The sequence below is a fragment of the Aquila chrysaetos genome, chromosome 24 (genome assembly GCF_900496995.4).
Source record: "Aquila chrysaetos chrysaetos chromosome 24, bAquChr1.4, whole genome shotgun sequence".
Classification (NCBI taxonomy): Eukaryota; Metazoa; Chordata; class Aves; order Accipitriformes; family Accipitridae; genus Aquila; species Aquila chrysaetos.
The window spans coordinates 2,399,343-2,425,098 of record NC_044027.1 but is presented as its reverse complement, the minus strand read 5'-3'; the positions used below and the strand labels follow the sequence as shown (position 1 = coordinate 2,425,098).

Here is a 25,756-nt window from a genome sequence, read left to right as displayed (position 1 = left end):
GGGGGACGGGACGACGTTACCGTGGCAACGGCCGGGCCAGTGGCGGGCGGCCGCAGCCTGAGGAGAGCCTTCGCCGCCCGCCGCGGCAGCGCTGGACGGCGGAACGCGGGCGGGAGGCGGCGGTGGTGCGGAGCCCGGCGGGGGATGGGGGCCGTCCCCCCCCCGCCACGATGCTGCTGGGCAGGAAGCCGGAGGCGCCCCTCGGGGCAGGTGAGGCGGCGGCGGCGGCGGCGGCGGGGCCGGGTCGGGGCGGGAGAGAGGGCTGAGGCGGCCGCCGGGCCCTCCCCGGTACGACCCGGCGGCAGCCGCGGGGGTCCCGCGGGGAGCGGTGCCGAGGCCTCGGGGAGGGCCCGCGGGCGGGGGAAGCTCCCCCCCTGTTCCCGGTTTCTGCCGTTCGCAAACCGGCCGAGCTCCCGGTGCGGGGTCGGTCGCGTTACACGTTGCAGTTCTCGGTTCTTTAACGGTGTTTGCCAACAGTTACGGTGCAAACCGACTTCCCCCCCCCCCCCCTTTCCCCCCTTGCAGCAAATCTGCTAACGGTAATTCCCACGTATCATTTTTAAAGGATAACCTACTTTAAAGGATAGTCCTATCAAGTATTTAAGTGTATGCTCGTTTTCTGTTGTCGTTCTCAATGCGGCTAGTTCGGGATTATCCTGCTTAAGGGAAAACGGGGAGTGTGTTGGTTAATGTTTCTGAAGGATATATTTGCAGTGCAGAAGTTGATTAAAAAAAGAGAAGCTCTAAATTAAAAGAAAAGCATCACAAACTAAGATTTCCCAAGAGCTTCGCACTTTGTTGTGGTACTCACATTTAGTTAAATTCTAAAGATCACTTAATAAATGAACGAGAACTGATGATCTTGCAGACTAAAATGTGCAAAATGAGATACGTTGCAGCGTTTGTTTGTCTGTATCAACGTGAATTGTTGTGACTAACTGGTTTGCATATGGGATGTTTCCAGCCAGGTTTGGAGATGGATTATATGACTCCTATATGAGGATAGATCAGATTAGGTACCAAGAGTCTACAAATGAAGAACACAGCCCCTCAGGACTTCCTTCCCTTGGAAGATCTAATGTGAGTATTTTAAAGTCATCTGGGTCCTCACCTTGTGTTGTGTGGCAGTGGGAACTACAAAGGAGTTGGACATTTCCCTACAAAGAATAAATTAAAAAAGGGGGATGTTGCAGCTTTGTAGTAACTTATTAACATTATTGCTTTTACTAAGCATAAAAATGATGTGGTATTCTGTTCAGTGTAGAACTTGCTAGGCAGCCTCAGAAATCCTATCTTAGTATCCTCAGCTCATGTTTTAATCAAGAAAGTTATTTTACAAAAGCTTGAAGTGTTCTGTCATGTCACCTCGTATGTCAGTAAGTATGTAAATCCACACATGCTTTGCTTTACCTCTTGCACGTTTCCATTTTAGTTTCCCTCATGAAAATTCTGAGAGATAAGTACTTACGAACAGCAGAAGGAGCAGTGTGGGTTTCTGTGGCTGCCAAACATCTTACAAAAGTATCTTTCTCCTCTGAAAACTTTGGCATTATCTGCCACTTCCTTTGCTAGCGAAATAGCTCTTTATGGACTGAAGGTGTTAATGTGCTTCTTCATAAGTGCTGTGTTTCCTCAGCAGATGTGAAGTTATGAGATCTTCCCTTAAATTGATTCAACTGAGCAGTAGTGGTCATGTTTAGCTGTACAGTGATCTGACCTTTATATGGTTTTTAAATGTGTTTTGGCTCTTGTTGAATTCTGGCAGAAGTGAAGGAGCTTGAGCTTAAAAAAACCCACTCTCTGAAAAGTGAAAATAGGCATTTCACCGAGTAAGATGCATTTGAAAATCATTACTTCGCGGGAATTTATTGTAACAGATATTAGTGATTAATTTGGTCTGTGCCATTCACTGAGCAAACTCAGTAGCATGGGTCTGTGTTTTCCCTTTTTGGCAATATTGAGGGAGAGTAGAAGAAAGTTAGAGATTTGTTGAGTTTGAAGAGTAGTGGCTTGGATTTTTTTGCCTGGACGTGGGAACTTTTAAACTGCAGTGTTTATGTCATAGGTAACTTCAGTTGTTCATAACTGAACAGAAATCAGAAGAATGGAAGTATCCACTTAAATACAAATATAACTTTATGAATATTTTGTTTCACTGGTGTATCTTATTCTTCGTCTGTGTTTTGTCCATCAAGCCTGTTAACTTCCTAAGGCAAGATTAAGGATTATGAAATGCCTATTTTGCCATGATGACACATCAAAAAATACAACCTCAGTGGTATCTTGCAAGCAGGAACTGAGATGAAGCATGCAAGGATGAAAATAATGATGCTCAATTTTAATGGGAAAGTATCTGGAATTAAGTGATATTTGGTTTCCTTCTTGCAAGATTTTTGTATTACGGTGTAAAGTTACATGAGAATTGAAGAGTTCTGATGTCTGCAGCTGTCCGTTCTTTTCATCTTAGCTATAAGAGAACATAAATATCTCTGCTTTGAGAATACTTGTGTTTAATTCAGTTTGTTTAATGCAATATTCAGAAAACAACTGATGTGCTTTTGCAAAACCAATTGTGTAGGAACTGGGTTAACTGTTTCCTTCTCAATTAGAATGAAGTTTTGTAAGGATGTGAAAATCTTCAACAGGGTGCCACTTGTGTTGTCAGTCTAATTTCTTGGCTGCTAATAGCATTTTATCAATAAAACAAAACCTGTGCAGCCTGTGATTCGTAAAAGCAAGCTGTTGAAAGAAAGCTGATGATACCCAGAAGTCATCTGACTTTAAGCATAACTCTTCTGAGTTCAAGTTAAGATTGATCTATATTTGTGTCTCATCATCATGTGGCAAATGATTTTGGTAGTCCTCTAAGAATGAAAATGTAGTCCTTTACTACTGAATGGCTGTTGAGTCAGGTTTGAGATCCAAAGCTTCATTAAGAAATAGTTCCAGGATAAATGGAATAATGAATTCCTTGTTTAATTGGGGATTCAAAGGTACAAAATGTTGCTACAAACAGCAGCGCTAGCAGAGATTGCTATTGCTCCTGAATAGAGAATATTTAGATTTAGCACTGTTTGCAAGGCTTTCACACTTCATCATGTTGCTGCAATTGACATTCAGACTGTTAACACCATTTTTTGGAAATAAAATACCCGAAAGAAATTGATGTAATAAGTAGCATTTCTGCAATACGGTAGCAGGTTTTGAAGTCTTGGTCCTGTAATTCATTCATCCAGCTAGAGAAGGCTGCTCCGCAGAGCCCAGCTAATACAAACTGCCATGGCAATGTTCTGCGTCAGGGTGGCTGGCTGCAGAGGAGCAGTTGTGTCTGTTCTGAATCACAGCGATAAAAAGCTGCTTCTGTTGCGCATACAATTGAAACCCATGTAGGAACAATATCAAGTTTTGATTGCAAAGGTGAAAATAAGACTTTTACTGTAGAAGGACAGGCTTGTTTTGTTTTGGTTTTCCCCCTTTCTCCTGCCCCCCCTCCCCCGGAAAACTTCAGAAAACAAACAAGTGTGAACCTTGTTCGGTGCATAATGTTCTCTATTTATTTGTAAACTTACTGTTTGAGTCTGTTGGACTGAATAGTCTTTTAGCCAGTTCTGAAAATATGCTATTCTTATCTCAGAGGTTCAGCCAGACTCCGAGAAAAAGGCGTTTCTTCTAAGTTACCAGGGTTGGGCTTTGTATTTTTATTTAAGACTTTCTGGAAAGGCGTGTCTCTTACAGTACACTGTATTTTGGGGTTGATAGGATGCAAGTAGCGGAACTTAGTAGGATATATCCGATGGCCCCTAGTCACCATTGATAGGGACTGGCTTCTGCAGGAAATGCCCATTTTTGGGGGCTTGTGAGCAAGAGCTAACATTTCAAGGCAGCACCAACAGACTCTTTTAAGAGATGTGTGTAGTTGTTTTTGGCAAGAACATTCACTTCCCTTCTTTACGGACTGTGCCGAGATGTTGGATTGTATGTAACTAAAAAGGAATTTGGTTGTATTGCTGTGGATCTGCAGGTTTATTTCTATTTTTCGTTTGATTCCTGTGTAGTTATTTTGGTTTTCAGGGATTTGGTTTGGCATGTGTCTCAAATCTTTATTTTTAGATTAAAGGACAAAATGGAAAACAGATGTTGCTACTCTAGTCGTGGCTTCTTCAGTGTTGCACAGGGTAAGGCAACACCTCTCTGCTGTCTATCAGCATGGAGCGTCAGTGAGTAGAAAAGGGGAATAACTGTTGTTCTAGTAAGGAACTGAACTGAACTCCAGGGAGTTCAGTGTTTACTAAATTGTAAAAACGACAAGCTTGAAAAATTTCACAGTGCTTTTCTCACCTTCTATGCATTCATTTCAGATGTAAATATTTTAACATAAGGCAGTAAGAGGCAGTGGTTAGAGACTACTGTCAACTAAGTTGGAGTAAGAGATATTCTCGATTATTCAGAGCTTCCAAGTCTGTCTTAAGATAGTTGTGCAGCTATCATGATTTCAAAGGGAGTTGTGGCTATGGTGGTATTTTCCCCTTCAAAGAAAAAACTTTTTTTTTTTTTTTTTTTTTTTAAAAAAAAGTATGGTTTCTCTTGTCTTGCTCTGTCATCCTTTTGCTCCTCGTTCAGCTTGGTTACACCAGCCTTATGTCACCTGCTGTTGTTTCTTTGTCTTCCTTTGGCACACTTGTCTTTGCAATATTCCTGACACTTCTCTGCACATTCATGTGATGTTGCATGTTTTAGACAGGTGCAAGTTGCATCTGTCGTTGGTTGTGTTTGCTGCACCCACGTTTAAAGCTAAACATAGCTGTTCCCCCGGCTGTTTGCTGACTATGTGCATACTAGTAGAGGTAGGTATTGTGTCCTTGTTTGAGTGTTTAACTCTCTCAGGTTTACCCTTTATGGACTTAAAAGTATGCTATGTTTGTGCAAGTGCTTGTTTCAGTAAGTTGCATTCTCTTTGTGTACCCTTCTATAACTGCCCTTGTAACTTGAGTTAGTTTAGGTCCAGCATTTTATATTTGTTCCTAATAGAAATGCAAAACCTGTTGATGTTACTGTTTTTGTTTAACGTGGTATTGATTTTATTCTCAGTCTGTGCTTTAAAAGATAAAGTAAAGCTTTTTTTTTTTTTTTTTTTTTTTCCCCCCCTCCATCTGTAGGTTTCTAGCAACAAACTTGCAATGAAGGATCACCCTCTGACTGGAAGTCAGGTCAAAGTGGAGCAATTATTTGAAGACTGTGGCAACAGAAGGAGTAGCACTCTTCAGTCTGTAGGAATTACTGGTTCAGAAAGATCTCTTCCTTCCCTGACAAAAGATAAAAGTATAGAGAGCATAAGCACTTCTAAAGGTGGTGGTAGTTCCTCAAAAGCACATAAAGCCATTTCCCAAGCTCCAGAGCAAGCTGTCAAACAGTACAAACATCAATTATCTGCTTATGAGCAGCAAGAGATATTTAATTTTTCTGAAATTTACTTTGTGGGTCCAGCTGCAAAAAAGAGGCAAGGAGTAATTGGTGGTCCCAACAATGGAGGTTATGATGATGACCAAGGCAGCTACATTCACGTGCCCCATGACCATCTTGCTTACCGGTATGAAGTACTCAAAATCATTGGCAAGGGCAGTTTTGGACAAGTTGCTAAAGTCTACGATCACAAACTCCACCAACACTTAGCCTTAAAGATGGTTCGCAATGAAAAGAGGTTCCATCGCCAAGCAGCAGAAGAAATCCGGATTCTGGAGCATCTGAAGAAGCAGGACAAAACAGGCAGTATGAATGTTATTCACATGCTGGAAAGCTTCACCTTTCGGAACCACATCTGTATGACCTTTGAACTCTTGAGTATGAACCTATATGAGCTGATTAAAAGAAATAAGTTTCAGGGCTTCAGTATCCAACTGGTACGCAAGTTTGCTCACTCTATTCTGCAGTGTTTGGATGCCCTTTATAGAAACAAAATCATACACTGTGACTTGAAGCCAGAAAATATCCTCCTAAAACAGCAAGGGAGGAGTGGAATCAAGGTTATAGATTTTGGGTCCAGCTGTTTTGAGCACCAAAGAGTCTACACATATATTCAGTCTCGATTTTATCGGGCACCAGAGGTAATTCTGGGAAGTCGCTATGGGATGCCCATAGACATGTGGAGTTTTGGCTGTATTCTGGTGGAGCTATTGACTGGATACCCTCTTTTTCCTGGGGAGGATGAGGGAGACCAACTGGCTTGTATGATGGAACTTCTTGGAATGCCACCTCAGAAGCTTTTGGATCAATCCAAGCGAGCCAAGAACTTCATCAACTCTAAGGGTCATCCTCGCTACTGCACTGTAACTACACATGCAGATGGAAGAGTGACCCTTAATGGCAGTCGATCGCGCCGGGGTAAAATACGAGGCGCTCCAGGGAACAAAGACTGGGTGACGGCACTGAAAGGCTGCGACGATCCCTTGTTTATAGAGTTCTTAAAAGAATGTCTCAGCTGGGATCCTTCCGCACGCATGACTCCGAGTCAAGCTTTGAGGCACCCTTGGATTTGTAAACGAACGCCCAAACCACCCAGCACTGATAAAACCTCCAATAAACGGATTTCTAGCTATACAAGTTCTTTCACAGGAATAGGTTCTAAGTTGCCTCCTGTAGTTGGAGTAGCGAACAAGCTGAGGGCTAATTTAACATCTGACTCCAATGGCAGTATACCTCTATGTACTGTGCTACCCAAGCTGGTCAGCTAATAGAGAATTATGTATTTCCAGAATACATACCTTGTATTTTAAATGTTTGTTAATAATGTGTAAGGAAGTTAAATGCAGAGGTTTTTAATGGATTTACTTTTTATTAGAGGCTAAATCTTGAATATAAAAAGTTCAGTCAAAATGTACACATTTAAAGGGCTAACTTTTATCTAATTGTTTCACTCACAATGTGGTGCATATTACATTACTGGGTAGGTCAGCTCAGCTGTTGAGTAAAATGACAGTTTGGCAGATGTGCTATTTAATAATGCTGTTTTAGAAATCAAACTGTTTCTTATCAGGATGGTTTAACACATTCTTTTGCTTAAGACAGCAAGGGAAATGGATTTAAAATACATATTTTCAGTTAACCTCCAACTGAACTCTTTTTATTCTGGGGAGAATTTTTACATCTATTGTCAAAAGCACAAATGTGTTAATGTAATGCATTAGGAACTTACTTGCAAATTGCTAACTTATGTTTGAAGAATTCTGTTTCTCTGCGCTGCTTTTCCCTTATCTATCCTGACTGAGGTTTTTAAAAATACCATGGGATGTAGACACCAGAGGAATTTGGTGTTGAAATTTTATCATCTGAATAGTTGGGGGTTTTTTCCCAAAGGAGCATAGAAATGCCACGAAACACAGGATATATCTAAATAGAACTACTAACTTCTGTACACTTTCTATTTCCCTTAAAAGTCTATGGAAAGCTGGTAGGGGAATTCAGGATCATGACTGGTCCTTCACAAGTGTGGGCCAGTTTGTTCAGGGCTAATGAATCAATTATATGTTTCTTTGGAGCTCATTTAAAACATCAGTTCTGCCAGGTGTGTGTGTGTTTGTTTTCCCGTGTTGTTTCCAAAACAAAAATATTGAACTTGAAGAGCTGTTTTATATATGTCTGAGATTCTGGTCATTTTAAATATTTCTTTTTTTATGTGTAGAGTGAATTCCATTGATTGCATGGAGCTCTTTAATAAAAAGCAAACATGCCACCCCTATCAGACAAGTAAAAGTTTTTGAGGCCCAGGACTGTAACTAGAAAATGGGGGTGGGGAGGGCATGCTTAATAATTCGAAGCATGCTCTGAGATCTAAGCATAATCTGTGAACTATCAGAAAAGACTGATAAGGTGCAAGAACTGGTGGATCCAAATCAAAATACATTATGGGAAGAATTGCTTTATTTCTTATCGTATTCCTTCAGGTCTTTGAGAGAGAGATGCCTACGTTTTCTCATTCTTGAAACATATGAGCTTGTATTTCCTCTTCCTTTATCTTCCAAGAACATGAAAAGGTGGTGTGACCTGTAATGACAACAGCACAACTCGTTTGGGTTGTTACTTCTTGCAGCCACATGGCCCGAGTCCATTTACTAAAACATCTGATCTCTTGCCAGGTGCCTGAACACAGTTTTAAATACAATTTAGAGCTTTTATGAACAGAAGGGTTTAAATGTAATGAGTTTCTCTGTAGCAGGTTTTTAATGTTAAAACAAGGAGACTCTCCATATACAAACAAAGGAATGATCAGGGTGAATTTTAAGATAAGGTGACCACATGTTCAATACAAGACCCTCCCTCTGAGAAGATGGGGCTGCATTTTCTCTTCTGCTCTATTTAATTACAGCACTGGTGAAATGCTGGGTGGAGGCCTGTATAAAAAGTCAAAAAGACAGAGCCAAAGCTCCAGACTTTCCAGGACTGTTGTTTAAACTGAGGTTCTTGTGTACGTAGCTTTTCTGAGTACTTTTGTTTTATAAGTGTAAATTCAATAAGCTTAGTAATAACATTAAAATAACAGTCTAGCCTTTATCCATTCAGCTACAAATAATACCAGCGTGTATGGTATGTTCATAGTTCACTTCATAAAGATGCATGACTGGTATTTTTTTTATTTTGCTCGGCTGAGTGGAATTTTATTTGAATGGAGAATCAGGGAAGTGGATTTTGGGGGGAAGTGGCAGAAGACACCATCGATTTTCGTAGAATCTCTAATAGACGTGGCACGTTTTCAGAAGCCAGAAACATTATTCTTCCTCCTCTGCTCTTTATACATTTTTTTGCAAAATACACCTGGTGAGCAATGAGAAAGGAACCTTTCAGGAGCAATAGGTTGTTAGGGAAAGATGCATAGAAAAGCACTTTATATAGAGACCATAAAGTGATGGTAGTGTCTGGAGCCTGGCAGAAGACAGTGGAGTGTTGGTGTGCTAGGAGCTGTACAAACAGGTCTTCTCATAGAAACACAGAGCAGTATCTTGGTTCTAAACCACTTTCATCTATAAAATGCCAAATGTAGAATAATCATTCTCCTGTGACTTCTGGGAACTGGTTACTATGAGGTAACTTCTAATGTAACAGCCTCTGGTGTACAGACAGTAATCTCACTTAAGGCTGGTGCTGTAAAACTGCAGATAAAGTAATTAGCTGGCAAGAACATTGCTTTTTATCTAGAAAATGTGTTCAGCATGACCTGACTGCACAAGGTGCCTGTTATAAGTTGTGTATGTTTAAGATTGGATCTTACTTACTTGGGACTACTATATTTTAAAATGAAGTGCATAGTTAACTGTCTTGCTAATTTGGGGCTCTTGTCCATACAGCCATAATAGGTGAGATGGAAAAGGAAGCAGCCTCAGCAGATTTTTGCTATATTGAAAAGGACTTCTTTGTAGCCCAGGGACTGCAGCTGAGAATCTTTTGGTCTTGTTTGCGATTACTAAGCCCTATTTTCTTTTTTATAAAATGTTTGCTTTCAGCGAATAGTGTGACACGGTATTCCCAAACCATGAGAGCCCTCCAAGTGAGCTAATAAATATCATATCTGGGAGAGAGCTGAGGAATTGTCCCTGTAAGCACTTAAGTTGTTGAGTTCCCTGTGAATTAGCATAGGAGTTGCCCACAGCCATGTGTGGAGGGTTGGACCATGGGCTGCGTCATTGGACGATGTCACTTATAACGGGTGGTCACGGTCACAGTGGCTGTGTTCAGTGAGATGCAGTCAAATCCCAAGTTCACACTTCGTTTTTTGGAAAGCTAAACACCAGCGAGGTCTGAAATCGCCAGAAGTCCATCATTTTCATTAGTTGTGATACTGGTTAGTAGTATAAAACTAAACTTAACTTGTCTAAATAGATTAACAGAACAGCTTTTATTTTTGCAGTAACTCTTTGCTTTGCAAGTTTGTTAATCTGCCAGCACTAGTGAGGTTCCACTGGAACTTCAATCACATTCTTTTAGGAAGGTAGCACAAAACAAATGCAAATTACTTGGGTTTACAGCAAAACAGACATCGTATTTATAAAAGTCACCCAAACTTGTTTTAAAATGTTTCTTATAACATTCCCTCTGTTTTACTACACTGCTAGTCTCTGTATTGTAAATAACATGCTCTGTTTATTGTCTGCATTTTTAGCTGTTTGGTTTAGCAATATTTTTACATAAACGAATGACAAGGCATGAGCATCACATCTGACAGATACACCTTGCTTTTACACTGGGGTCCAAATGTTATCTGCCTGTCCAAGTTGCAGGGAGAAACGTGTTCTTATTTGAACTCAGTGGGACAGTGAAGTATTCTTGTTCCCTGCAGAACATGGTACCACAGGCAAACACCCACCCAGGCTGCGTTTAGTTCTTTGCTGGTTTGGTCTTACTAATGCCAGCTGCTGAATGGGAAGCTTGTTTCACAACAGTGACCTGATTCTAGAGATCTTCTGTGTACAACAGATACTCTTCACTAGAGTTTTTTGTTCTTCCCATCCAGCTCGAATAGGAACTCTAGTTGTCTGGGGACCTAAGAATTCACAGCAGACTAACTGGAAAGCTTTAAGGTGACTTTTGTGGAAGAGTGAGTGTGTTGCTCCATCTGAAATCGCTTACAATCGTTGTGACCTGTTAGGACTTTCATGCAGTTGAAAACTTTTAAGCAGCAATTTATCAGTAGGGGTTCTTTGCAATGGCCATCCTCTTTAAAACTACCTCCGAAATAAACCTAGGGTCCTTTTTAAAGGGATATTCACTGCAGACTACAGCTCTTCTGTTTTTCTCTTGTTTAACACTAATAGCTGTTTTGGCTGTGAAACATATACATGATGATCTCAGCAATGTCTTACTAATCCTAGCCATACAAGCAAAAGGCTGATTCTGCACCCAGAGATCTCTGCTGAAATGATTGATACAAATCCCCTGCTTGCCAAAGTTTAATACTGTTGTGGAAGTGGAGAGCCCAAATAATATGGAAAGATCTGCGGTACTTCTCTGCAGTACCCAGCTGAGATTCAAAACAAACTGTGCTGAAAGACTTTAATGAAAAAACCTGTAGCTTTTGCATGTGTTGAGCACTTGGAGCTGTGGGTACTTGACAGTTTTGAAAGTTGGACATAATGTTTTTATACTTAGTGCTTATCACAGATACTACTTGATTTTATTTTTTTTTTTAATTAACTTGATAAGGGTTTGGGGAAATGTATACACTTCACACTTCCCATAAAAGAGCCCTTATGTGTTCTAAAACTCCACGGATATCTTACAGTTTTTTAACTCCCACCGTAACATGTAAAATCCTTGGGTCATCAGAGCAGTCTTGGATAGGTGAACATTGTCCCTGTACTCAGAGGGTGCAGTGACTTTAATCCAAATACAGTTCTTGCAGACAGGCTAACTAGGTCAGTAAGTCTGTGTTGCTAAAAGAATAACCTGTGTTCCCTATACATAGTACTGTGCCTTATTATTTTACCAGCCTACATCTGTCTCGGTGCAATCAAATTACTATTCAGGGTTTCTTATACATTGCAGGTGTTCATAATAAATGTCAACGTCTAAAGAATTTACAGGTTAGCCTTTTTATTATAAATATTGTGATGAGATGTAATATGGTGGAGAATGTAGAAAACATTTAAGGTGCATGTGGATATAACTCTCTGTGAAGGAACACTTTGGAAATAAGTCAGTCTCAAACTATGTATCTAAATGTAATGAACGGATATTTCCTAAAGTTGTATTTCAGTTCATTTTTAAAAGAAAATAAATACATAATTTTCTTTAGCAACAGACTGTGCAAATTCCTAAAAGTGCTTGATTTTTTTAAAAAAAGTATTAATTATTTCCAGATGGTGTGACTTACCTTGTATTGCCAGACACTACCTTCTGTGGTATCTAACTAGAGATGAGTAAAAAATTTTCAGACTCTATGTGAATAGATGATTTCAGTGTGTCTATGCTAAACGTGATGAATGCTCTGATACGAGAAATGTTCTTCTCATTAACGGTGCTGTAATTAGAACATATCGACATTTTGCCATGACATTCTTCAGTTGTCACTTTCTTATTCAGCCCACTAGCGATCTTTTTAAAGCCCAGAATCCTGCTTATCCCTAGGCTGAAAGGAGAAATCCAGTAATAGCCACTTAAGGAAGATTTGCTTTTATTAGAAACCTATAAATGGGTAACCTACTGTACACAAGTGAATAGTGGAATAGTTTGAAGATGAAATCATGCTGCAATAAAAAGGTCTCTAGCTATGACCTATATGATTAAACAATGCATGTTACATGCAGAAAGTTTGCAGACAACACCGAGTGAATTTTTAATTTACTTGTTTTAATGTGGGTGAATGGCAAATATTTGATTAAAAAAAGTTTACAGTGTGAAAACAGTAACAAGTATGTACACGCAGACATTTAAGTGTTCTTTGAATGTCTTTGTTTATAGTATATGTGTAGACGTACGTGTAGCTATGTAGCCTGCAGGCCCAGTGCCTGCTCAGCCTGCCATGGTTACTGATTTCCATGGGACAGTCTGTATGAGGGTTTTGTATGACTGAGTGGCATTTTCTCAGGCACAGCACCTCATTTAAAAAAAAAAAAAAAAGCTTATCTTGCCATGCTGTAATGCTTGTTGATGTAATCTGATAAGGTGTTGTATCACAAATTCTGTGTGATAAAGAGAATCACTGCTCTGGAGTTTGGAGCTGCACAGCTTGCTGCTGTAAAGAGAAGCTCTGCTTAATGCCGGCTAAGGAACTGGGGAATCTGATACTAAACCTGTATGCACATAATTCTGCCAGTCTAAATTATGCTGAGGGATGTCAATATAAAATCTGCATTTCTGCACAAAGAGTCAGATGGTGGGGCAGAAGCCTAGAGTCTGGCCTGTTGCTCACGTGGTATCTTCCATCCATTATTAATTATTGCTGTTCATTAATTGGTGTGGTTTCTTGAAGGAAAAATTAATCAGGAGATTCTTGAATCATTTTGACAGGCAGAAGAAGAAATTTAGTTGTATTTAGCAATATTCCTTTTGGTTCGCTGGGTTTAACTTTTCAACCTTTGCATAGTAAGAGGGCGATGCCATTCCACATAGCAGATTCATTTAGCACAAAGTGCTTTAAAAAGCAGCTGCATCAGTCTAGCAAATGAGTTGTTGCTTAGTACAAATTTGTCCAGCTTAATTTTTGCCTGCTGACACTTTAAAGACACAGGCTGAGGGCTTTTTTTAAGCTGCCTATCTAATTTATACTCGTAAGCCAAGACTTTTCAATGGTGGCTAGCTGTTACGGAGCTTCAAATTTGGGTCTTCTGCTTGCTACGTTTTAAAGGGACCTGATTTTTCTGAAAATAACAGCCAAGAACTTCCTAGGGCCATTCCAAAGGGCCTCAAAATTACCAGACTGAAAACTTGGGATGTACCTTCTCGTAACAGTAATGGTATAAATGATTAACGATGCCTGGGCTCGCCATGTGCAGGATGTTGCCATGCTCTCCCTTCCAGAGGAGTGCAGCACTTGACCCTGCTGTGTATGCAGGGTTATAAGACGGTACCGAACACATCAGCGGCTGTTAAGCTAAATCTGCCAGTAGTCCTTACGCTCACCGGGCTGGAGCGAAGGGGAAGGATGTTTGTAGACTTCCCTTCCGAGAGGCGAGGCTGCTGGGTGTCCAGCGACGAGGAGCCTGTTCGAGGTCCTCGGCTGCGCTGGGCTGCGTCTCCTGCTTGCGCTGGCGACGATGAGCAGCCTGGCAGGCTCTTTAGGGAGCCCTCGAGTAAATTGTCTGCTGGAACGGGTGGCATCAATGAAACGTCAGTCTGTATGGGGAGTCTTTGCTGAGCTCTGTTTTCGATTCTTACACACGCGTGCTGTTCTTACGGGTGTGGGTCGGTGTGTGGCTCAAGGCTGTGTGGACCAAAGAGGTGAATTTTGCCCATAATTAGGTTTTCTTTAAGCATCAGCTAGCAAGCTAGTGCTAGTCTTCATATGATTCGTGTAATCCTTTTTATAAACTAAGTTCTTTGCTGCACAGACGATATGAATGAATGGCAGGCAGCGTTGGGTTTGTTTTCTTTCCTCTTGTCAAATTAGCCTAACGGGCTTTACAAACGCTTTTTAGGACAACCACACGCACAGATGCTCAGAAATGTCTTTTCCTCTGAAGATCGTTTTCTTCTCTTCACATGAATGCATGTTCTTCGAACAAAGCACATATGACGTACGCTAAATGTTTTTCTGTGGTACCACTTCTGTCTCTCCCCAGTGTTTATGCAGACATCATAAATGTGCAGGGATATACTTCATGCAGTTGCAGCCAGCAGCAGCAGCAGCAATCTGAGCCCCAAGGCATCTGTGAAGTCTGAACTTACAAGGAGTCAAAGGAGGGTTTGGGATCTGGCTCTCTGCTCCAGTGCAGCACTGCAGGGAGATGGGGTCATCGGCACGAGCACTCCACAGCTTTTCCCTCGCCTCTCACGACAGCGGTTTAAATGAACCGTCCCTTAAGTGTGCTTCAGCTTCTGTGCTTTGTCTGCAGGGATGAAACAGTTGCCTGATTTAAGTCTGCCCATTCTTAACTGCTGAGAGGAGCTTTCTAAAGATGACAGAGAGTCAGCCCCAGCTTCTTGCCGAGGAGCAGAGCCATGTAAGGATTTGCATTCCTTCCACTAGCTTGGAAACTCTGATATTTGGCTTTACCAGTAGAGGAGAGGCGTATCGGAGAGAATTGTTTTCCTGGGCAAGTGGGTTGTAGGTAAGAAGGCAGAGACCATGATTATAATAATTAAGAGTAATTAAGCATAGCTGAGAAGGGATTGAAAGAAATAAAGCACATGCCTGATTAGCCCACAGAATTTATTGTTGGAGGCTGTTGTAAAGACCAGTGACATTGTTTCTAAAACAGGTTGAATTTAATATGAAGCTCTTCACAATTTTAATTGCATTGCGAGAATACCTCGGATGCGCTGCGTCAGAGAAGGGTGCTGTTGAGCCAGGGGATCCCCAGATGAGAAATAATGCAGCCAGTTCTTGCCCTGGGTGGTTTTCTGGCTGCAGGGAGGCTGCTGTGGACATGCATCCCTGGAAATGCAAGAAGTCATAACCAAGAAGGAGCTGGGAGTGTGGACCATTGCGCTCGGCTGGTGGCCTTCGAGGGCTGTGCGGTGGGTGGCCATGTGGAAGAAGGTCCTGTAGGGCAGGAAAAAGAATTGGAAAAATAGGATTTCCACTCTGCCCCACTCAGCAGGAGCTTCAGCAGCTCATGCTGCTCGTTCTGGTGTGGGAAAAGGATAAGGAGAGGACAAAAGAAGTATTTTACTCAATACTATCACAGGTCTGACCGATAATGCCCAAGGTCCTCATTCACGTCCTGCACTGCCCAGGGCGGTGCAATGCAGCAATATCTTCTGAGCCTGCGTGCGTGCCCATGTTCTGTCCAGCCACTGCCATAATGCTGGGTGATAGTAGCACCAATAATGTTAATGATAGAAGCTGCCAGCCTCTCCAGCAGGTGTTGATGATGGATGGCATAAATGAAATCATATTTGAAGTGTGGGCAGCCAGCTGTAAAGTCATCAAACAGGAAAGGTCATGCAAGTAATTTACACCAGAAGTTCTCTGCTCTCAAAGCCATAAGCACAGAATAAATATGTGCAAGCAAGCAGAGAGGGATATTTTTTTGTCTGAGGCTGAATCTCTGAGACGTGAGCCATATATCCCCTGTATATCCCCTTCACAATTCCCTTCATTGCTGTTGCCCTGTGCGGAGCTCAGGGAATAACAAGCCTTTGGCATAGTTTGGTCTTGATGACATGATGAAGCTCTTGTCTGAAATGGGATAGAAAGGGGCTGGAGACGGGCAGCCCCAGAGCTCGTGTAGCTCCTCGGCTGCTGCCTCCGGGCTTGAGCTTCTGAAGGTCCTGAAGAAGTGTGCTGCCCACCTTTTGCTCCATGCCAATAGGATTTAGGTGCTTAATTTCTTCTTTAGATGTAGATAAATGTGGAAACAAGGGGGGCGGTTTAAGACGTTTTTGCCTCTTTGCTGGAGGTGCCCCGCAGCACCGCACAGCCTCCGCGTGGGAGACCGGGCACTGGGAGGGGATAACCGTGTTTTCCAACACTTTCCACATACTAATACACCGATGATCTTCAAAAATGCCTCTTTAATCCAGTCACTTCTAGGGGCACAGGGAGGACCGGGCTGGGCACACTGGCTGTGCCGGCTGCGGCTCCTGCTGGTCCCTGAATTGCTGGGGAAGGCAGGAGAGAGTGTGTGTGTTTGGGGGGGGGTGAGTATGGGGAAGCTGCTGGTTATTTTGGGAGATGCAAGAGGGGAGCAAACAGCCCAGCTTTCATTTTCCAGCCAGCTGGTGCTGATTCAGGATGTTTTTTGCAGCGACAATTGCGTGGAGCTGAGCCACTGAGGGCTTGGTTACATGTTCTGGCTGCAGTTATATGTGCAGCAGCATTTTACCTCCCTCTTCGTCTTATTTCTCACTGCATGGGACACTGGTGGTGCTTGTAGGAGAGGCAATAAAATGGCAGGAGGGTAAGAGAAAGCCAAGACCTCCAAGTTGGATTTTCTTCTTCTTTTCCCCAGTCCAGTGGGATCACATGCTTTGCTCTAACTATTTCCAGACCCCTCTTCAGCACTTGCTGGACTAAGCATGAGCCTTTGACACATCCCCATGTGATGAGAAATGCACAAGAATGACACAAACTTTTATAAATATTCTTTGATGAATCTTTTTTTTTTTTCCTATTAAACTAAAACCAGAGCTCCATGCATTGTTCACACTGTTAGGTCCAATCACACACAGCGGATAAGACAGCCTTTATGAAATGCTTTCTCAGGTTCTGGTCTTGCTCCATGGCCCTTTGTACGAACGGGCAACATTACAGAAAGATGCTTTACTTTCCCATAAGACCACAACAAATGCAGTTTTTGGTGGACCCAATTTCAGGCGTGTTCCACCCCCCCCTTCCTTTCCCTGTCTCTGACCTCCTTGATGCCATCTGCAGAGTTCTTCCTACGTGGCACTGCTGAGGGACTAAGCACCGCCGGCAGCAGGGATGGCAGGCGTGGGAGATGGGAGGTTTGTCCCTGCTCTGCCCGCAGCCGCGGGGTGACCTTGTGCTTCGCTCGCCCGTCTGCAGCTCACGCAGGAAACCGCAGCCCTGGGAGAGCTGCCCCGAGCAGCAGAGCAGAGGGGCCCTACGCTTGCAAGAGGGTTATCTTCTTATTTTGCATACAACTGGTTTGGACCCGTTTATCAGGCCATCTGCCTTATTTTCTGTCTGCCGGCCGTGGTGCTTGCTCCTTCCACCCGGATCCTGCCACCGCAGGGGGTGCGTTGGCACACTGCTCAGTCCTGAGCCTGCAGTCAGTCTGAAGAAGCCCAATGACTCCCTTTCCCTGTCCGTAAGGTGGGCATAACAGCTGGAAAGGGACTAGAACGCAGCAATGTAGGTGATGTCTTCTGAACATTGGGCTGCAGCCTCGTTCAAGCCTGTATCTGCATCCTGCTAGCTCTGTTTTGTGCTATATGCAGCATCTCTCAGTGTACGCCAGCATCCAAAAGCCTGTGGTACACGAAAGGGCAACGCAGGTGTTGCTGGGGCCAGTGAGTCCAGACCTGCATGGAAACACCCCCGCTGCCACTTGCAGCACAGGGAGAGTCCGGGGCACAGCCTGGGGAGCTCACATCCCAAGCAAAACCCCTTTGAATTGTAAACAAATCTCTTCCACCCAAATAAATAAATATTTCTGGCATCAAAAAAAAAAAAAAAAAAAAAGAGATACACACCTCACCTAGCTCCTGTTGCTATTTTTTCAGTTGCTACACAAACAGTTTTATTTCTGGCCTGCACCGCATGCCAGGTCCCAGCCTGCTGCAATGTAATCTCGTGTTATTGGTTTAAGCACGCCGGGGCGGATACGGCGGTTTCAGAGCAAAGCCCTTCCAGCACGGCCCCCGGCAGCTGCTCGGCCTGACCCTGGGCACTTTTAGCCTGTTGCTCGGTGGCCCAAGTGTTTTTCCACCATCCGCAGAAACCCAGATAAAGCCCTGTCAGCACCCCGCTGCCGCCAGCACCCGTGCGGGAAGGCGAAGGGGAGAGGTGAGGGCTGAACCAGTGGGGTGGGAGGCTCAAGGTGAGCCACCGCCAGCCTCTTGCATTGCCCCCCCCGGCCCCTGACCCCGGCCGTGCCCAGAGCGGGGGCTGCGGGGGTCCCTGCACCGCGGCTGCGGCTCTTTGCACCGGTGCTGACCCTCAGCTCCTTGGCCGCTCTGTGCTTTACGCTGAGGCATCGCTCACAACCCCTCTCGGCCACCTTTTCGCGGGGTTCAGGAGATCACACAATTTTTATCTTCTCATGGGTTGCATTCCCCTTTCCCCCGTCCCTGCAGGGAGCGCTCATGGCTGCCTGGGGCTCAGTGAGGTCCAGCTGCTGATTATTGGGAATTAATGGTGTTAATTGCTGTGGAAGAAGCTTCCCTCCAGCAGTGCTAGTCCTCCCTCCTAGCAGGGAGTAACTGCTGCTGCGGAGGGCTGAGGACTGAGTCTCCGCTTGCTCTCAGCTGATCCCTGTGAGCCCTTCAGCGCTTCGCTTTGGGCTCCGCTCGCAGGTAAGCTGGGCTCCCAACAGCGAGCCTTCTGCAGGTGAAAGTCAAGCAGTGGGGTGTAAAAAGCTGTTCCGTTTGGGGTGCGTAACTGCCCAGGTTTGTATGGAAACCTGCAGAGAGCAGTCGCTGCCATGTATGTGGGGCATTTTTAGGTTATAGCTAGCTATCACCGCCTTTGTTTGCTGTACAAGGCACCTGGAGAGGATGTGTCAAAAAACACAGAGGGCAAACTCTGCCCTGAGGACCCTGTGCTCCTGTTAGAGCGACCGCTGGGCTGAGAGGCAGCCACGGGAGCAGAAAGAGCCACCCCAGTGTGGCCATCCTGTTAGCAGGGGCTGGGCTGAACTGGGAGCATCTGCGGGGTCCCCACTGGCACACGGTGCCTGCCCTGACATAGAGACGCTGGTGAAAATCATCTCCTCCAGCTCACACAGGTTCTTCAGGCCAGGCCAGGGAAGACTGCAAGTGGTGGCACATGGGCCGCATATGTCCCTCTGGATTAGGGCCAGCCCAGGAGCTATTTATGCTAATGAAGCTAATCTCTGTAATCTTGTCACACAAATGCCTCTTCTCTGCTGGCAGACCGGCGGGGATTTGGGTTATATGTGGATGCCAGCAGATGTAAGTGCACTGGGAGGTGGCACGGAGAGGAGGCACATCTGCAGGTCGTGGAGGCCCTGCCAGGTTGCATTCAGCTCGCGTGAAGACCCCTCTCCTGCGCTCTGCTCCGGGGTCTTGCGCCGTTGTCCCTCCGCAGTGCGGGGTGAGCTGCTGTCCCGGGAAAATGCACCTCAGGATGCTCGGTTTAAAAGCAAGCCCCTTTGCCCCAGCCCGGTGCCTGTAACCCCTGCGTGCCGCCGTTCCTCTGGCCTTGCGCCCGTCCCGTGTCCTTTTCCAGGTTATGCCATGTTTTTCACCCTTCCTGCTGGTACCCCCAAGGCGATCGCCAAGTCTGTGGGCGATCCTGCAGCGCGTCTTCCCGTGGCTCACCTGCCCTTGGCCGATGGGCTCAGGCTGGGGCAAGGCTGGGGAGACTGTCGGTCCATCTCTGGGTCTGGTTTAGCTTATTTCCTTCTGTCGGACCTCTGGCAATCCTTGCAGGTCACAAATATTGCTGGCTGGGCCCCTGCGAGGGGTCTCTGTGCCGTGCAGGAGCACACGGTTGCTTCTGACCTTAGAAGTCTGACCCGCTCCGATGCCACCTCTCGCTGACGAGGAGCCGAGTCTGTTCAAGTTCATCCGAGTTATTTTGCACTCAAAGAGAAGCCTCTGGGCTCCCTATCTCTGCTCCAGAGCTGCCCATTAAATTGCATATAGCGATGAGTGATGTGGAGGCATGAGGCAGGATCTGCCTTCCCGCCTGTCATCGAGGTGGCGGGCGGCGAAGCAGACAGCTCTGTCCTACAAAACGTGACACGTTTGCCTGGAGACCCCCAGGGACCACAGTGGCTGTGCACGGACCCGGGAGCTGCAGAGAACTGGGTGCCTCTCCGATGGGATCCCTGGCACACGAGGGACCCGTTTTTAATCAAATGATCAGAGGCTCTCTGTCTGATCGCTGAGCTGAAATCCCGTCCTCTCTCCATAGTGGCATCGCTGTGGATTTTCTTAGAAAATAAAGAAAATAAATCTGCATTTAGAAAAAGTGATGCGAGGTCTAGACATGAGATGCTGATTGCTCCTTACTCCGAGGCCACGGGGTTGCTCTGCTGCTCAGATGTGCCTTAGGCAAGAACTAATATTTGCTTGCAAGCTCAGTTTTCCCTTGCGTGGGATCTGTGGTTTTGCTTGTCAGTTGGACTACATCCCTTTCAAAGCAAATTATTTTAGAAGATCTATATTTCTGTATTTCTGAGTAGCGGTTTTTGTGACTGTAAGTTAAGGAAGTACATTTGGCATCATCTTGTGGGCAATGAATCAGGATACAGTTTCCAGGTGGAAAAATCACCCTGTGTTGAGAAAAGCAGCGTAACGGGTCAGGGCTGGGGGCTTTTATGTATTTTTAATGTGCTCTTCCCTTGGGCTGAAAGCTCCCTGAGGCAGCGGGGACGCTGCCCGAGGTGGATGCATGTAAGATGCACCCATGGCACGAAGGTCTGTCCCGTGGGTCTCGCTGAGTGCTGGTCCGGGGTCCAGCGACCGTGGGGTGCGTGTCCTCCCCTGCGCTGTGTGTAGGGGTGGCCGGCTGGCCAGGGAAGGGGGAGGAAAATCCTCGTATGCGTCAGTCAGACAGATATAATCCTGACCAATATTTCCTGACATGTCTTGCAATTATGGGCTCTGTGTGTCAGCTAGAGTATGTCCAGCGGGAAGGGTTTGCGGAGCCCTCCCGCTCAGGTATGCGAGCAACGCCGGAGCCTGCCGGGTGCTAATCTGCCGAGGGGAAGCCCAGCCCTGGAGCTGCTGCCTCATCCCACCATGTGCCAAGGGGCCTTTCTCCTCCTCCTGCCACAGAAGGGTGGTGCCAGTGGGGAACATCCCTGGCAAGGGACTGATATTGCCAGCCAGAAACATCCCCTGCTCTGACAGGGTTAGGAGAGGGTCTCCGTCTAAATGCTATTGCTCAGGCTTGTCTCGAGACAAGTAAATGAAGGGTGAAATGGAAAAAAAATTCATGGTTACTTTTTGGGTAATAAATCCAGGTTATAATAGCTCCTTTCGTCCTAAAGGATCGCACAGTGCTTTATAAATAGATATGCAAACCATGCACAAGGATCACTTCCAAGCACTGAGATGCAGCCGCTTCCTGGGAGAGCGGAGCAGCTGGTCGGAGCGGAGCTGGAGCTCCCGGAGCGATGGAGCCTGGTGCAAAGCAACTCGGAGAGCTGGGCTGGCTGCTCAGAGCACAGCGGGGCAGCAGCTTCTCACATCCCACCATGTCTGCACGGAGCTCGTCTCCCTTGCCGACATAGAGAACTACGCTACACTCCCTTTGCATGGCAAAAAACTTGCAGTGTCATACTTCCAGTGCTACCTCCTGTCCTTATTCCAATCCTCCTCTTGCTTTACGAATGACATTAACAGCTGTAATGGGGATTAACAATATCTTTCCAAATCAATTACCCCTATCCTAAAAGCATGCAGGATTATTTAAAGGTATTATCATTTTTTAAGTGGGATAGCTTTTCACCAGTTTTGTGTTCATACAAATCTACCCAGAGAGAACAGGATGCATACAGCCTTAATGATCATTACCCTAATCTTCATGGTCTATTTTTTCTGGTAACTCTCTTATAATCAAATAACAATCTAGTTTATTACTTGCCAGGGAAAGTGCGTTAGCAGATCAGCCGCTTGTGTCATGTAGATGTAAAGGCTGAGCCTGCTGCTGGCCATTGCTTTTTTCTCTAACGGAGTCGGGAGTGGAAGGAGGGAAAAATCGCTTCCCCTTCACATCCAGATGAATTTTCTCGTGGCTGAGGAGTGGAGGCCACTGCTGCTGGGTTTGGTGTTTGTAGGGGGTTGTTTGTTTGTTTGGTGTTTGTTGTTGTTGTTTGGTGTTGGGGGGGGTTAATTTGTTTTGGGGAGGATTTTTTGGGTTGTGGTGGTTTTTTTTTTTTTCTTTTTAAACAGCAAAGGCTGAAGCAGCCAGATCTGGTGGGCTGTGCAGAAGAGGTTGCTGCTGTGGTGGGCCCCGTATGGTGGTTCTTCCTCTGCTGTGCAAAGCTGCGTGATGTGCTGGGAGGGGAGTGGGTGGATGGCAGGGGATCTGGCTGCGCTCCACACTTGCATCCCTCTGCCTCTGAAAGATCACAGGGGAGATGGATACCTCAGTGCTTCTGGGCCACATTTTAATCGGTTAATGGAGAACCTGGAAATAGGTCCCCAAATCTGAGGACTAGCCTGTTTCTAGCCCGCCTGCAGGATTAGGAGAAAGTGTTTGGCTGTGAATATGTGTGCCAGCGGCTGGGTGCTGCTCACCTCGGTGCTTCCACATCCAGCCCAGACGGTCTGCAAAGCGTTTGGCAGGTCCTGCACAATAAATCACGGTGTTGGCCTCCTTCCTAGTAGGCCTGGGGAGCTGCCCTGGGAAGGGACGAACAGGGCGGCTTTGCAGCCCGGAGAGACTTTCTCTTGTCCTGGGATGGGGGGAGAGACGCTGGGGGAAGAGCAACCCGCCACGCAGCCCACCGGGACGGGGTCCCCTTTTTTTGGGGGGGGACGACGACACACACGGGTCGGGGGTACATCTGGGTCCCACCCTGCCCCGGGGCTGCGAAGGGACGGGGACCCCAAACCTGCCGGCTGCCTCCCGGGAGGGCTCCGTCCCGCGGTCCACGCACCTTGCAAAACGTTCACCCCCGTACGGGGGTGGTGATGGGGGGGAGCGCAGGGACGGAGAAGCGGCCGGACCCCCCCCCGGAGCGGACAGCGGCCCCGCCGGGCTCCGCGGGGGCCGGGGGCCACCTCGTGGCGGCGGCGGGACGCGGTTCGGAGGGATGGGGTTTGCAATCTGCTGGGTGTCCTCTCCTCAACAACCCCCCCCGGGGGTCACACCACCCCCCCAGGCTGAACAAGCACACCGGGTACCCCGGCTTTGGGGGGGGGGGGGCGAGGGCTGCCCTGGCCGGCACCTCTATGGGAGCGGGGAGCCCTCCCCTCCCGTCGGATGAGTAAATGGAGGAGGTTTCCATGGGAAACTTGGGACCCCGAAGTGTGCCTCCGCGGGAGTGGTGTTTATCTTTGAAATAGCTGCAGGGTCGGGTTACAAAGCAAATATGAGCGAAACGAAAGGAAACGGAGTAGCGAAATGGGTCAATCGCTTTCCTTTGACCAGATTCCTCTGTAAAGAAAAACTGGGGCTTAAAGGCTCATTTCCCCAGACGTGCTGAGACGAGCCCAAGTAAGGGGAGGCAAATGCTGGGAAAACCCCACAGAGTGTGCTGGCAGCTTTAAAGCATCTTTGATCTGTGATCCGTTGTTACAGGGTACATTGGATGTAACTCTGAGCCCCCCAAAAGCCCCTTGTTAATTGGGGTGAAGGACACAGGATCAGAATCTGGGAGGTGCTGCGAGTCCCAGAATTAATCCACTTTCCCAGTAGGAAATTTTCCTGCTGCAAACGCTTGCGCCACGATGTGCCAGGAGCAGGCGAAGGCCTCCCGCTGCTCCACGGCTTTCGCGGGGGAAACTTGGGACCCGCAGCGAGAGGCACCGCCAACTCGACAAGAGTTTTATTTATAAAGCTGCCAGCGCCTGGTGTAGGTTTACTCACTCTCCCATCTGGTGACTATCGCTGCCACCTCCCGACAGACGCTCTGTCTCTTGCTGCTAATGACGTACTTTGATTAGCTGGATCCGCTGCTTCACCCAGCTATTGATCAGTCACTAGTTAAAAACTGGCTTTTGAAGAGCGTGAGCTGGCTTTTTTAACAGGTGGGGTGGTTTTATTGGCTTGACTAAAAAATCCGAGAGGATGTTATTGATCGCAGGAGGTGCTGGGATGGCAGACAATGCCTCCTGCTCCGGTGCAGGCAGCTCTGCCTGTGTGTAGGGACCGGCAGAGATGATGGCTTGCCCTTCTCTGTCCTGCCCTTCTCTGTCCTGCCCCTTTCAGGCTCTGGATTCTGCTTTCTTCTGGTGGCAGCTGCTTGTTGAGGACTTGGTGTGGGTCTTGTGTACCGTGGGCCTGGCGTTCCCTCTCCTGAATGCCGCGGTCATTTTATTTTGCTATCGCTTTCCTTTAGTTGCAAATAGAAGAGGGAAGTCCCACTTCCATGCCTTGCTCTGTCCTTGTGACACCAGTGAAACTGCTGACATGAGTGCAGATGGAGATGGTGGTTTCTCACCAGGACCCTCCATCAGGGCATCTCAGAGGGGCTTCCAGAGCTCTTTGTGGTTCACAGGGAGACTGGAGCCCATGCGTGGCTTGGGGCTGGGGCTGCCTGTCATTTCGCAGCCCCGTGGACACGGCTGCCCGATCCGCAGGGCCTGGGAGCGTGTCCTGCCCCTCGCCGCCCCAGTGGCATGTCAGCCCCTTGGCTGTGCCACGCAGGGTGGGCTTGTGTGCGGGGCTGGATGCGTACCGCCCGCCAAAAAGCAGCAGCTGGGCCTCTGGAGATTGCTCTAGGCTCTGCCGTTTGCTCCTGGTGTGGCTTTGGGCATGTTTCTTCATTTCTCTTCCCCAGGGCGCACTCACTGCTTTTTGTGGTACAGCTGGGTAAGAGAGGGATGAATGTCAAAACCCACGTGTTCTTTACTTGGAAAACAGGGATTATCAGTGATAAGCAGGCTGTGCTTTTTGTGTCCGTAACGAAAAGTCTTGATTTCCCATTGTGCTCCAGCTGGAGAAATGTTCATTGGATTTTGCAGGATGCCGGGCAGCTCAACAGCACGTTGCACCTCGGCACGGATCCCTTCTCTCTTAGCCTTGTCAGTGTCTTTATTGGATTCTGGCCTGAACATGGAAATAGGGGTTAATTTATTAGGGTCAGGAGGGCCTTTACTCTTTTTGGACTGGTTTCTCACGCCCTGCCTTGGCCCTGGTGCTCTGTGTGCCTGTGGCGGTGTTGACATCTCCCGTATTCCCGGGCATCGCTTATGGATGGAGGTACTGGAGAACAGGGTGTGTGGGCACCGGCGGTTCCTGGCTCGGCAGAGCCATCCTGTCACGTTAGGGATGCTTTCGGGGCACCGGGAAGAGCGTTAACTGGGGGTCACTGCGGGGGGGGTGGTGGTGTGTGACTGGGAACGCCACGACCTGTTGACATCCCACCGCGGGTTCCAGGAGAGCCGCCGGTTCTGGGGCAGGCGGCTGAGACCCGCACCCCACCGGGGCCGGGGGCTCGCTTCTGCCCCCCCCCCCCCCCCCGGCGACGTCCCGCAGCCCCTTTCAAGCACTAAGACCCCCCCCCGCCAGCCCCTTCAGAAGCGCAAGAACCACCCCCCTCCCCCCCCCCCCCCCCAACCGCCCCGGGGGAAGCGGCGGGGCCGAGCCGAGCTGCCTTCCCCCCCCCGGCCCCGGCGGGCGCAGGCCCGGTGCCCGCCCCGCCCCGTCCCTCCCCCGGCGGCCGGGGCCGGCCGCGGCGAGGCGCTGACATCAGAGCCGGGCCGGGAGGAGGAGGAGGAGGAGGAGGGAGGAGGAAGGAAGGAAGGAAGGAGGAGTCGCCGCCGCACCGGAGCGATCGCTCTT

General features: G+C 47.0%; 1 protein-coding gene across 3 annotated transcripts; it reads left to right on the top strand.

Moving 5' to 3' along the window:
* The first annotated feature begins 17 nt into the window (after positions 1-17).
* DYRK3 (dual specificity tyrosine phosphorylation regulated kinase 3) lies at positions 18-11,784 on the top strand. 3 transcript variants are annotated; one of them, XM_029999341.2, is made up of 3 exons: positions 18-210; positions 965-1,080; positions 5,157-11,784. In XM_029999341.2, exons 1-3 carry the CDS (start codon positions 171-173, stop codon positions 6,726-6,728), a joined length of 1,728 nt encoding a protein of 575 aa, XP_029855201.1. In that variant the 5' UTR covers positions 18-170; the 3' UTR covers positions 6,729-11,784. The 3 variants fall into 3 exon arrangements, with proteins under 3 accessions (XP_029855201.1, XP_029855203.1, XP_040975592.1); XM_029999343.2 differs by lacking the exons at positions 18-210; positions 965-1,080 and adding an exon at positions 3,716-4,021; XM_041119658.1 differs by lacking the exons at positions 18-210; positions 965-1,080 and adding an exon at positions 3,717-3,975.
* The last annotated feature ends 13,972 nt before the right edge of the window (positions 11,785-25,756 follow it).

Excerpts from the sequence above, each read along its gene's own strand:
- DYRK3 (XM_029999341.2), top strand. The coding sequence starts at position 171 with ATGCTGCTGGGCAGGAAGCCGGAGGCGCCCCTCGGGGCAG. Across the intron at positions 211-964 it reads GGAGGCGCCCCTCGGGGCAG|CCAGGTTTGGAGATGGATTA; the intron begins GTGAGGCGGCGG and ends GGATGTTTCCAG. Across the intron at positions 1,081-5,156 it reads CTTCCCTTGGAAGATCTAAT|GTTTCTAGCAACAAACTTGC; the intron begins GTGAGTATTTTA and ends CTCCATCTGTAG.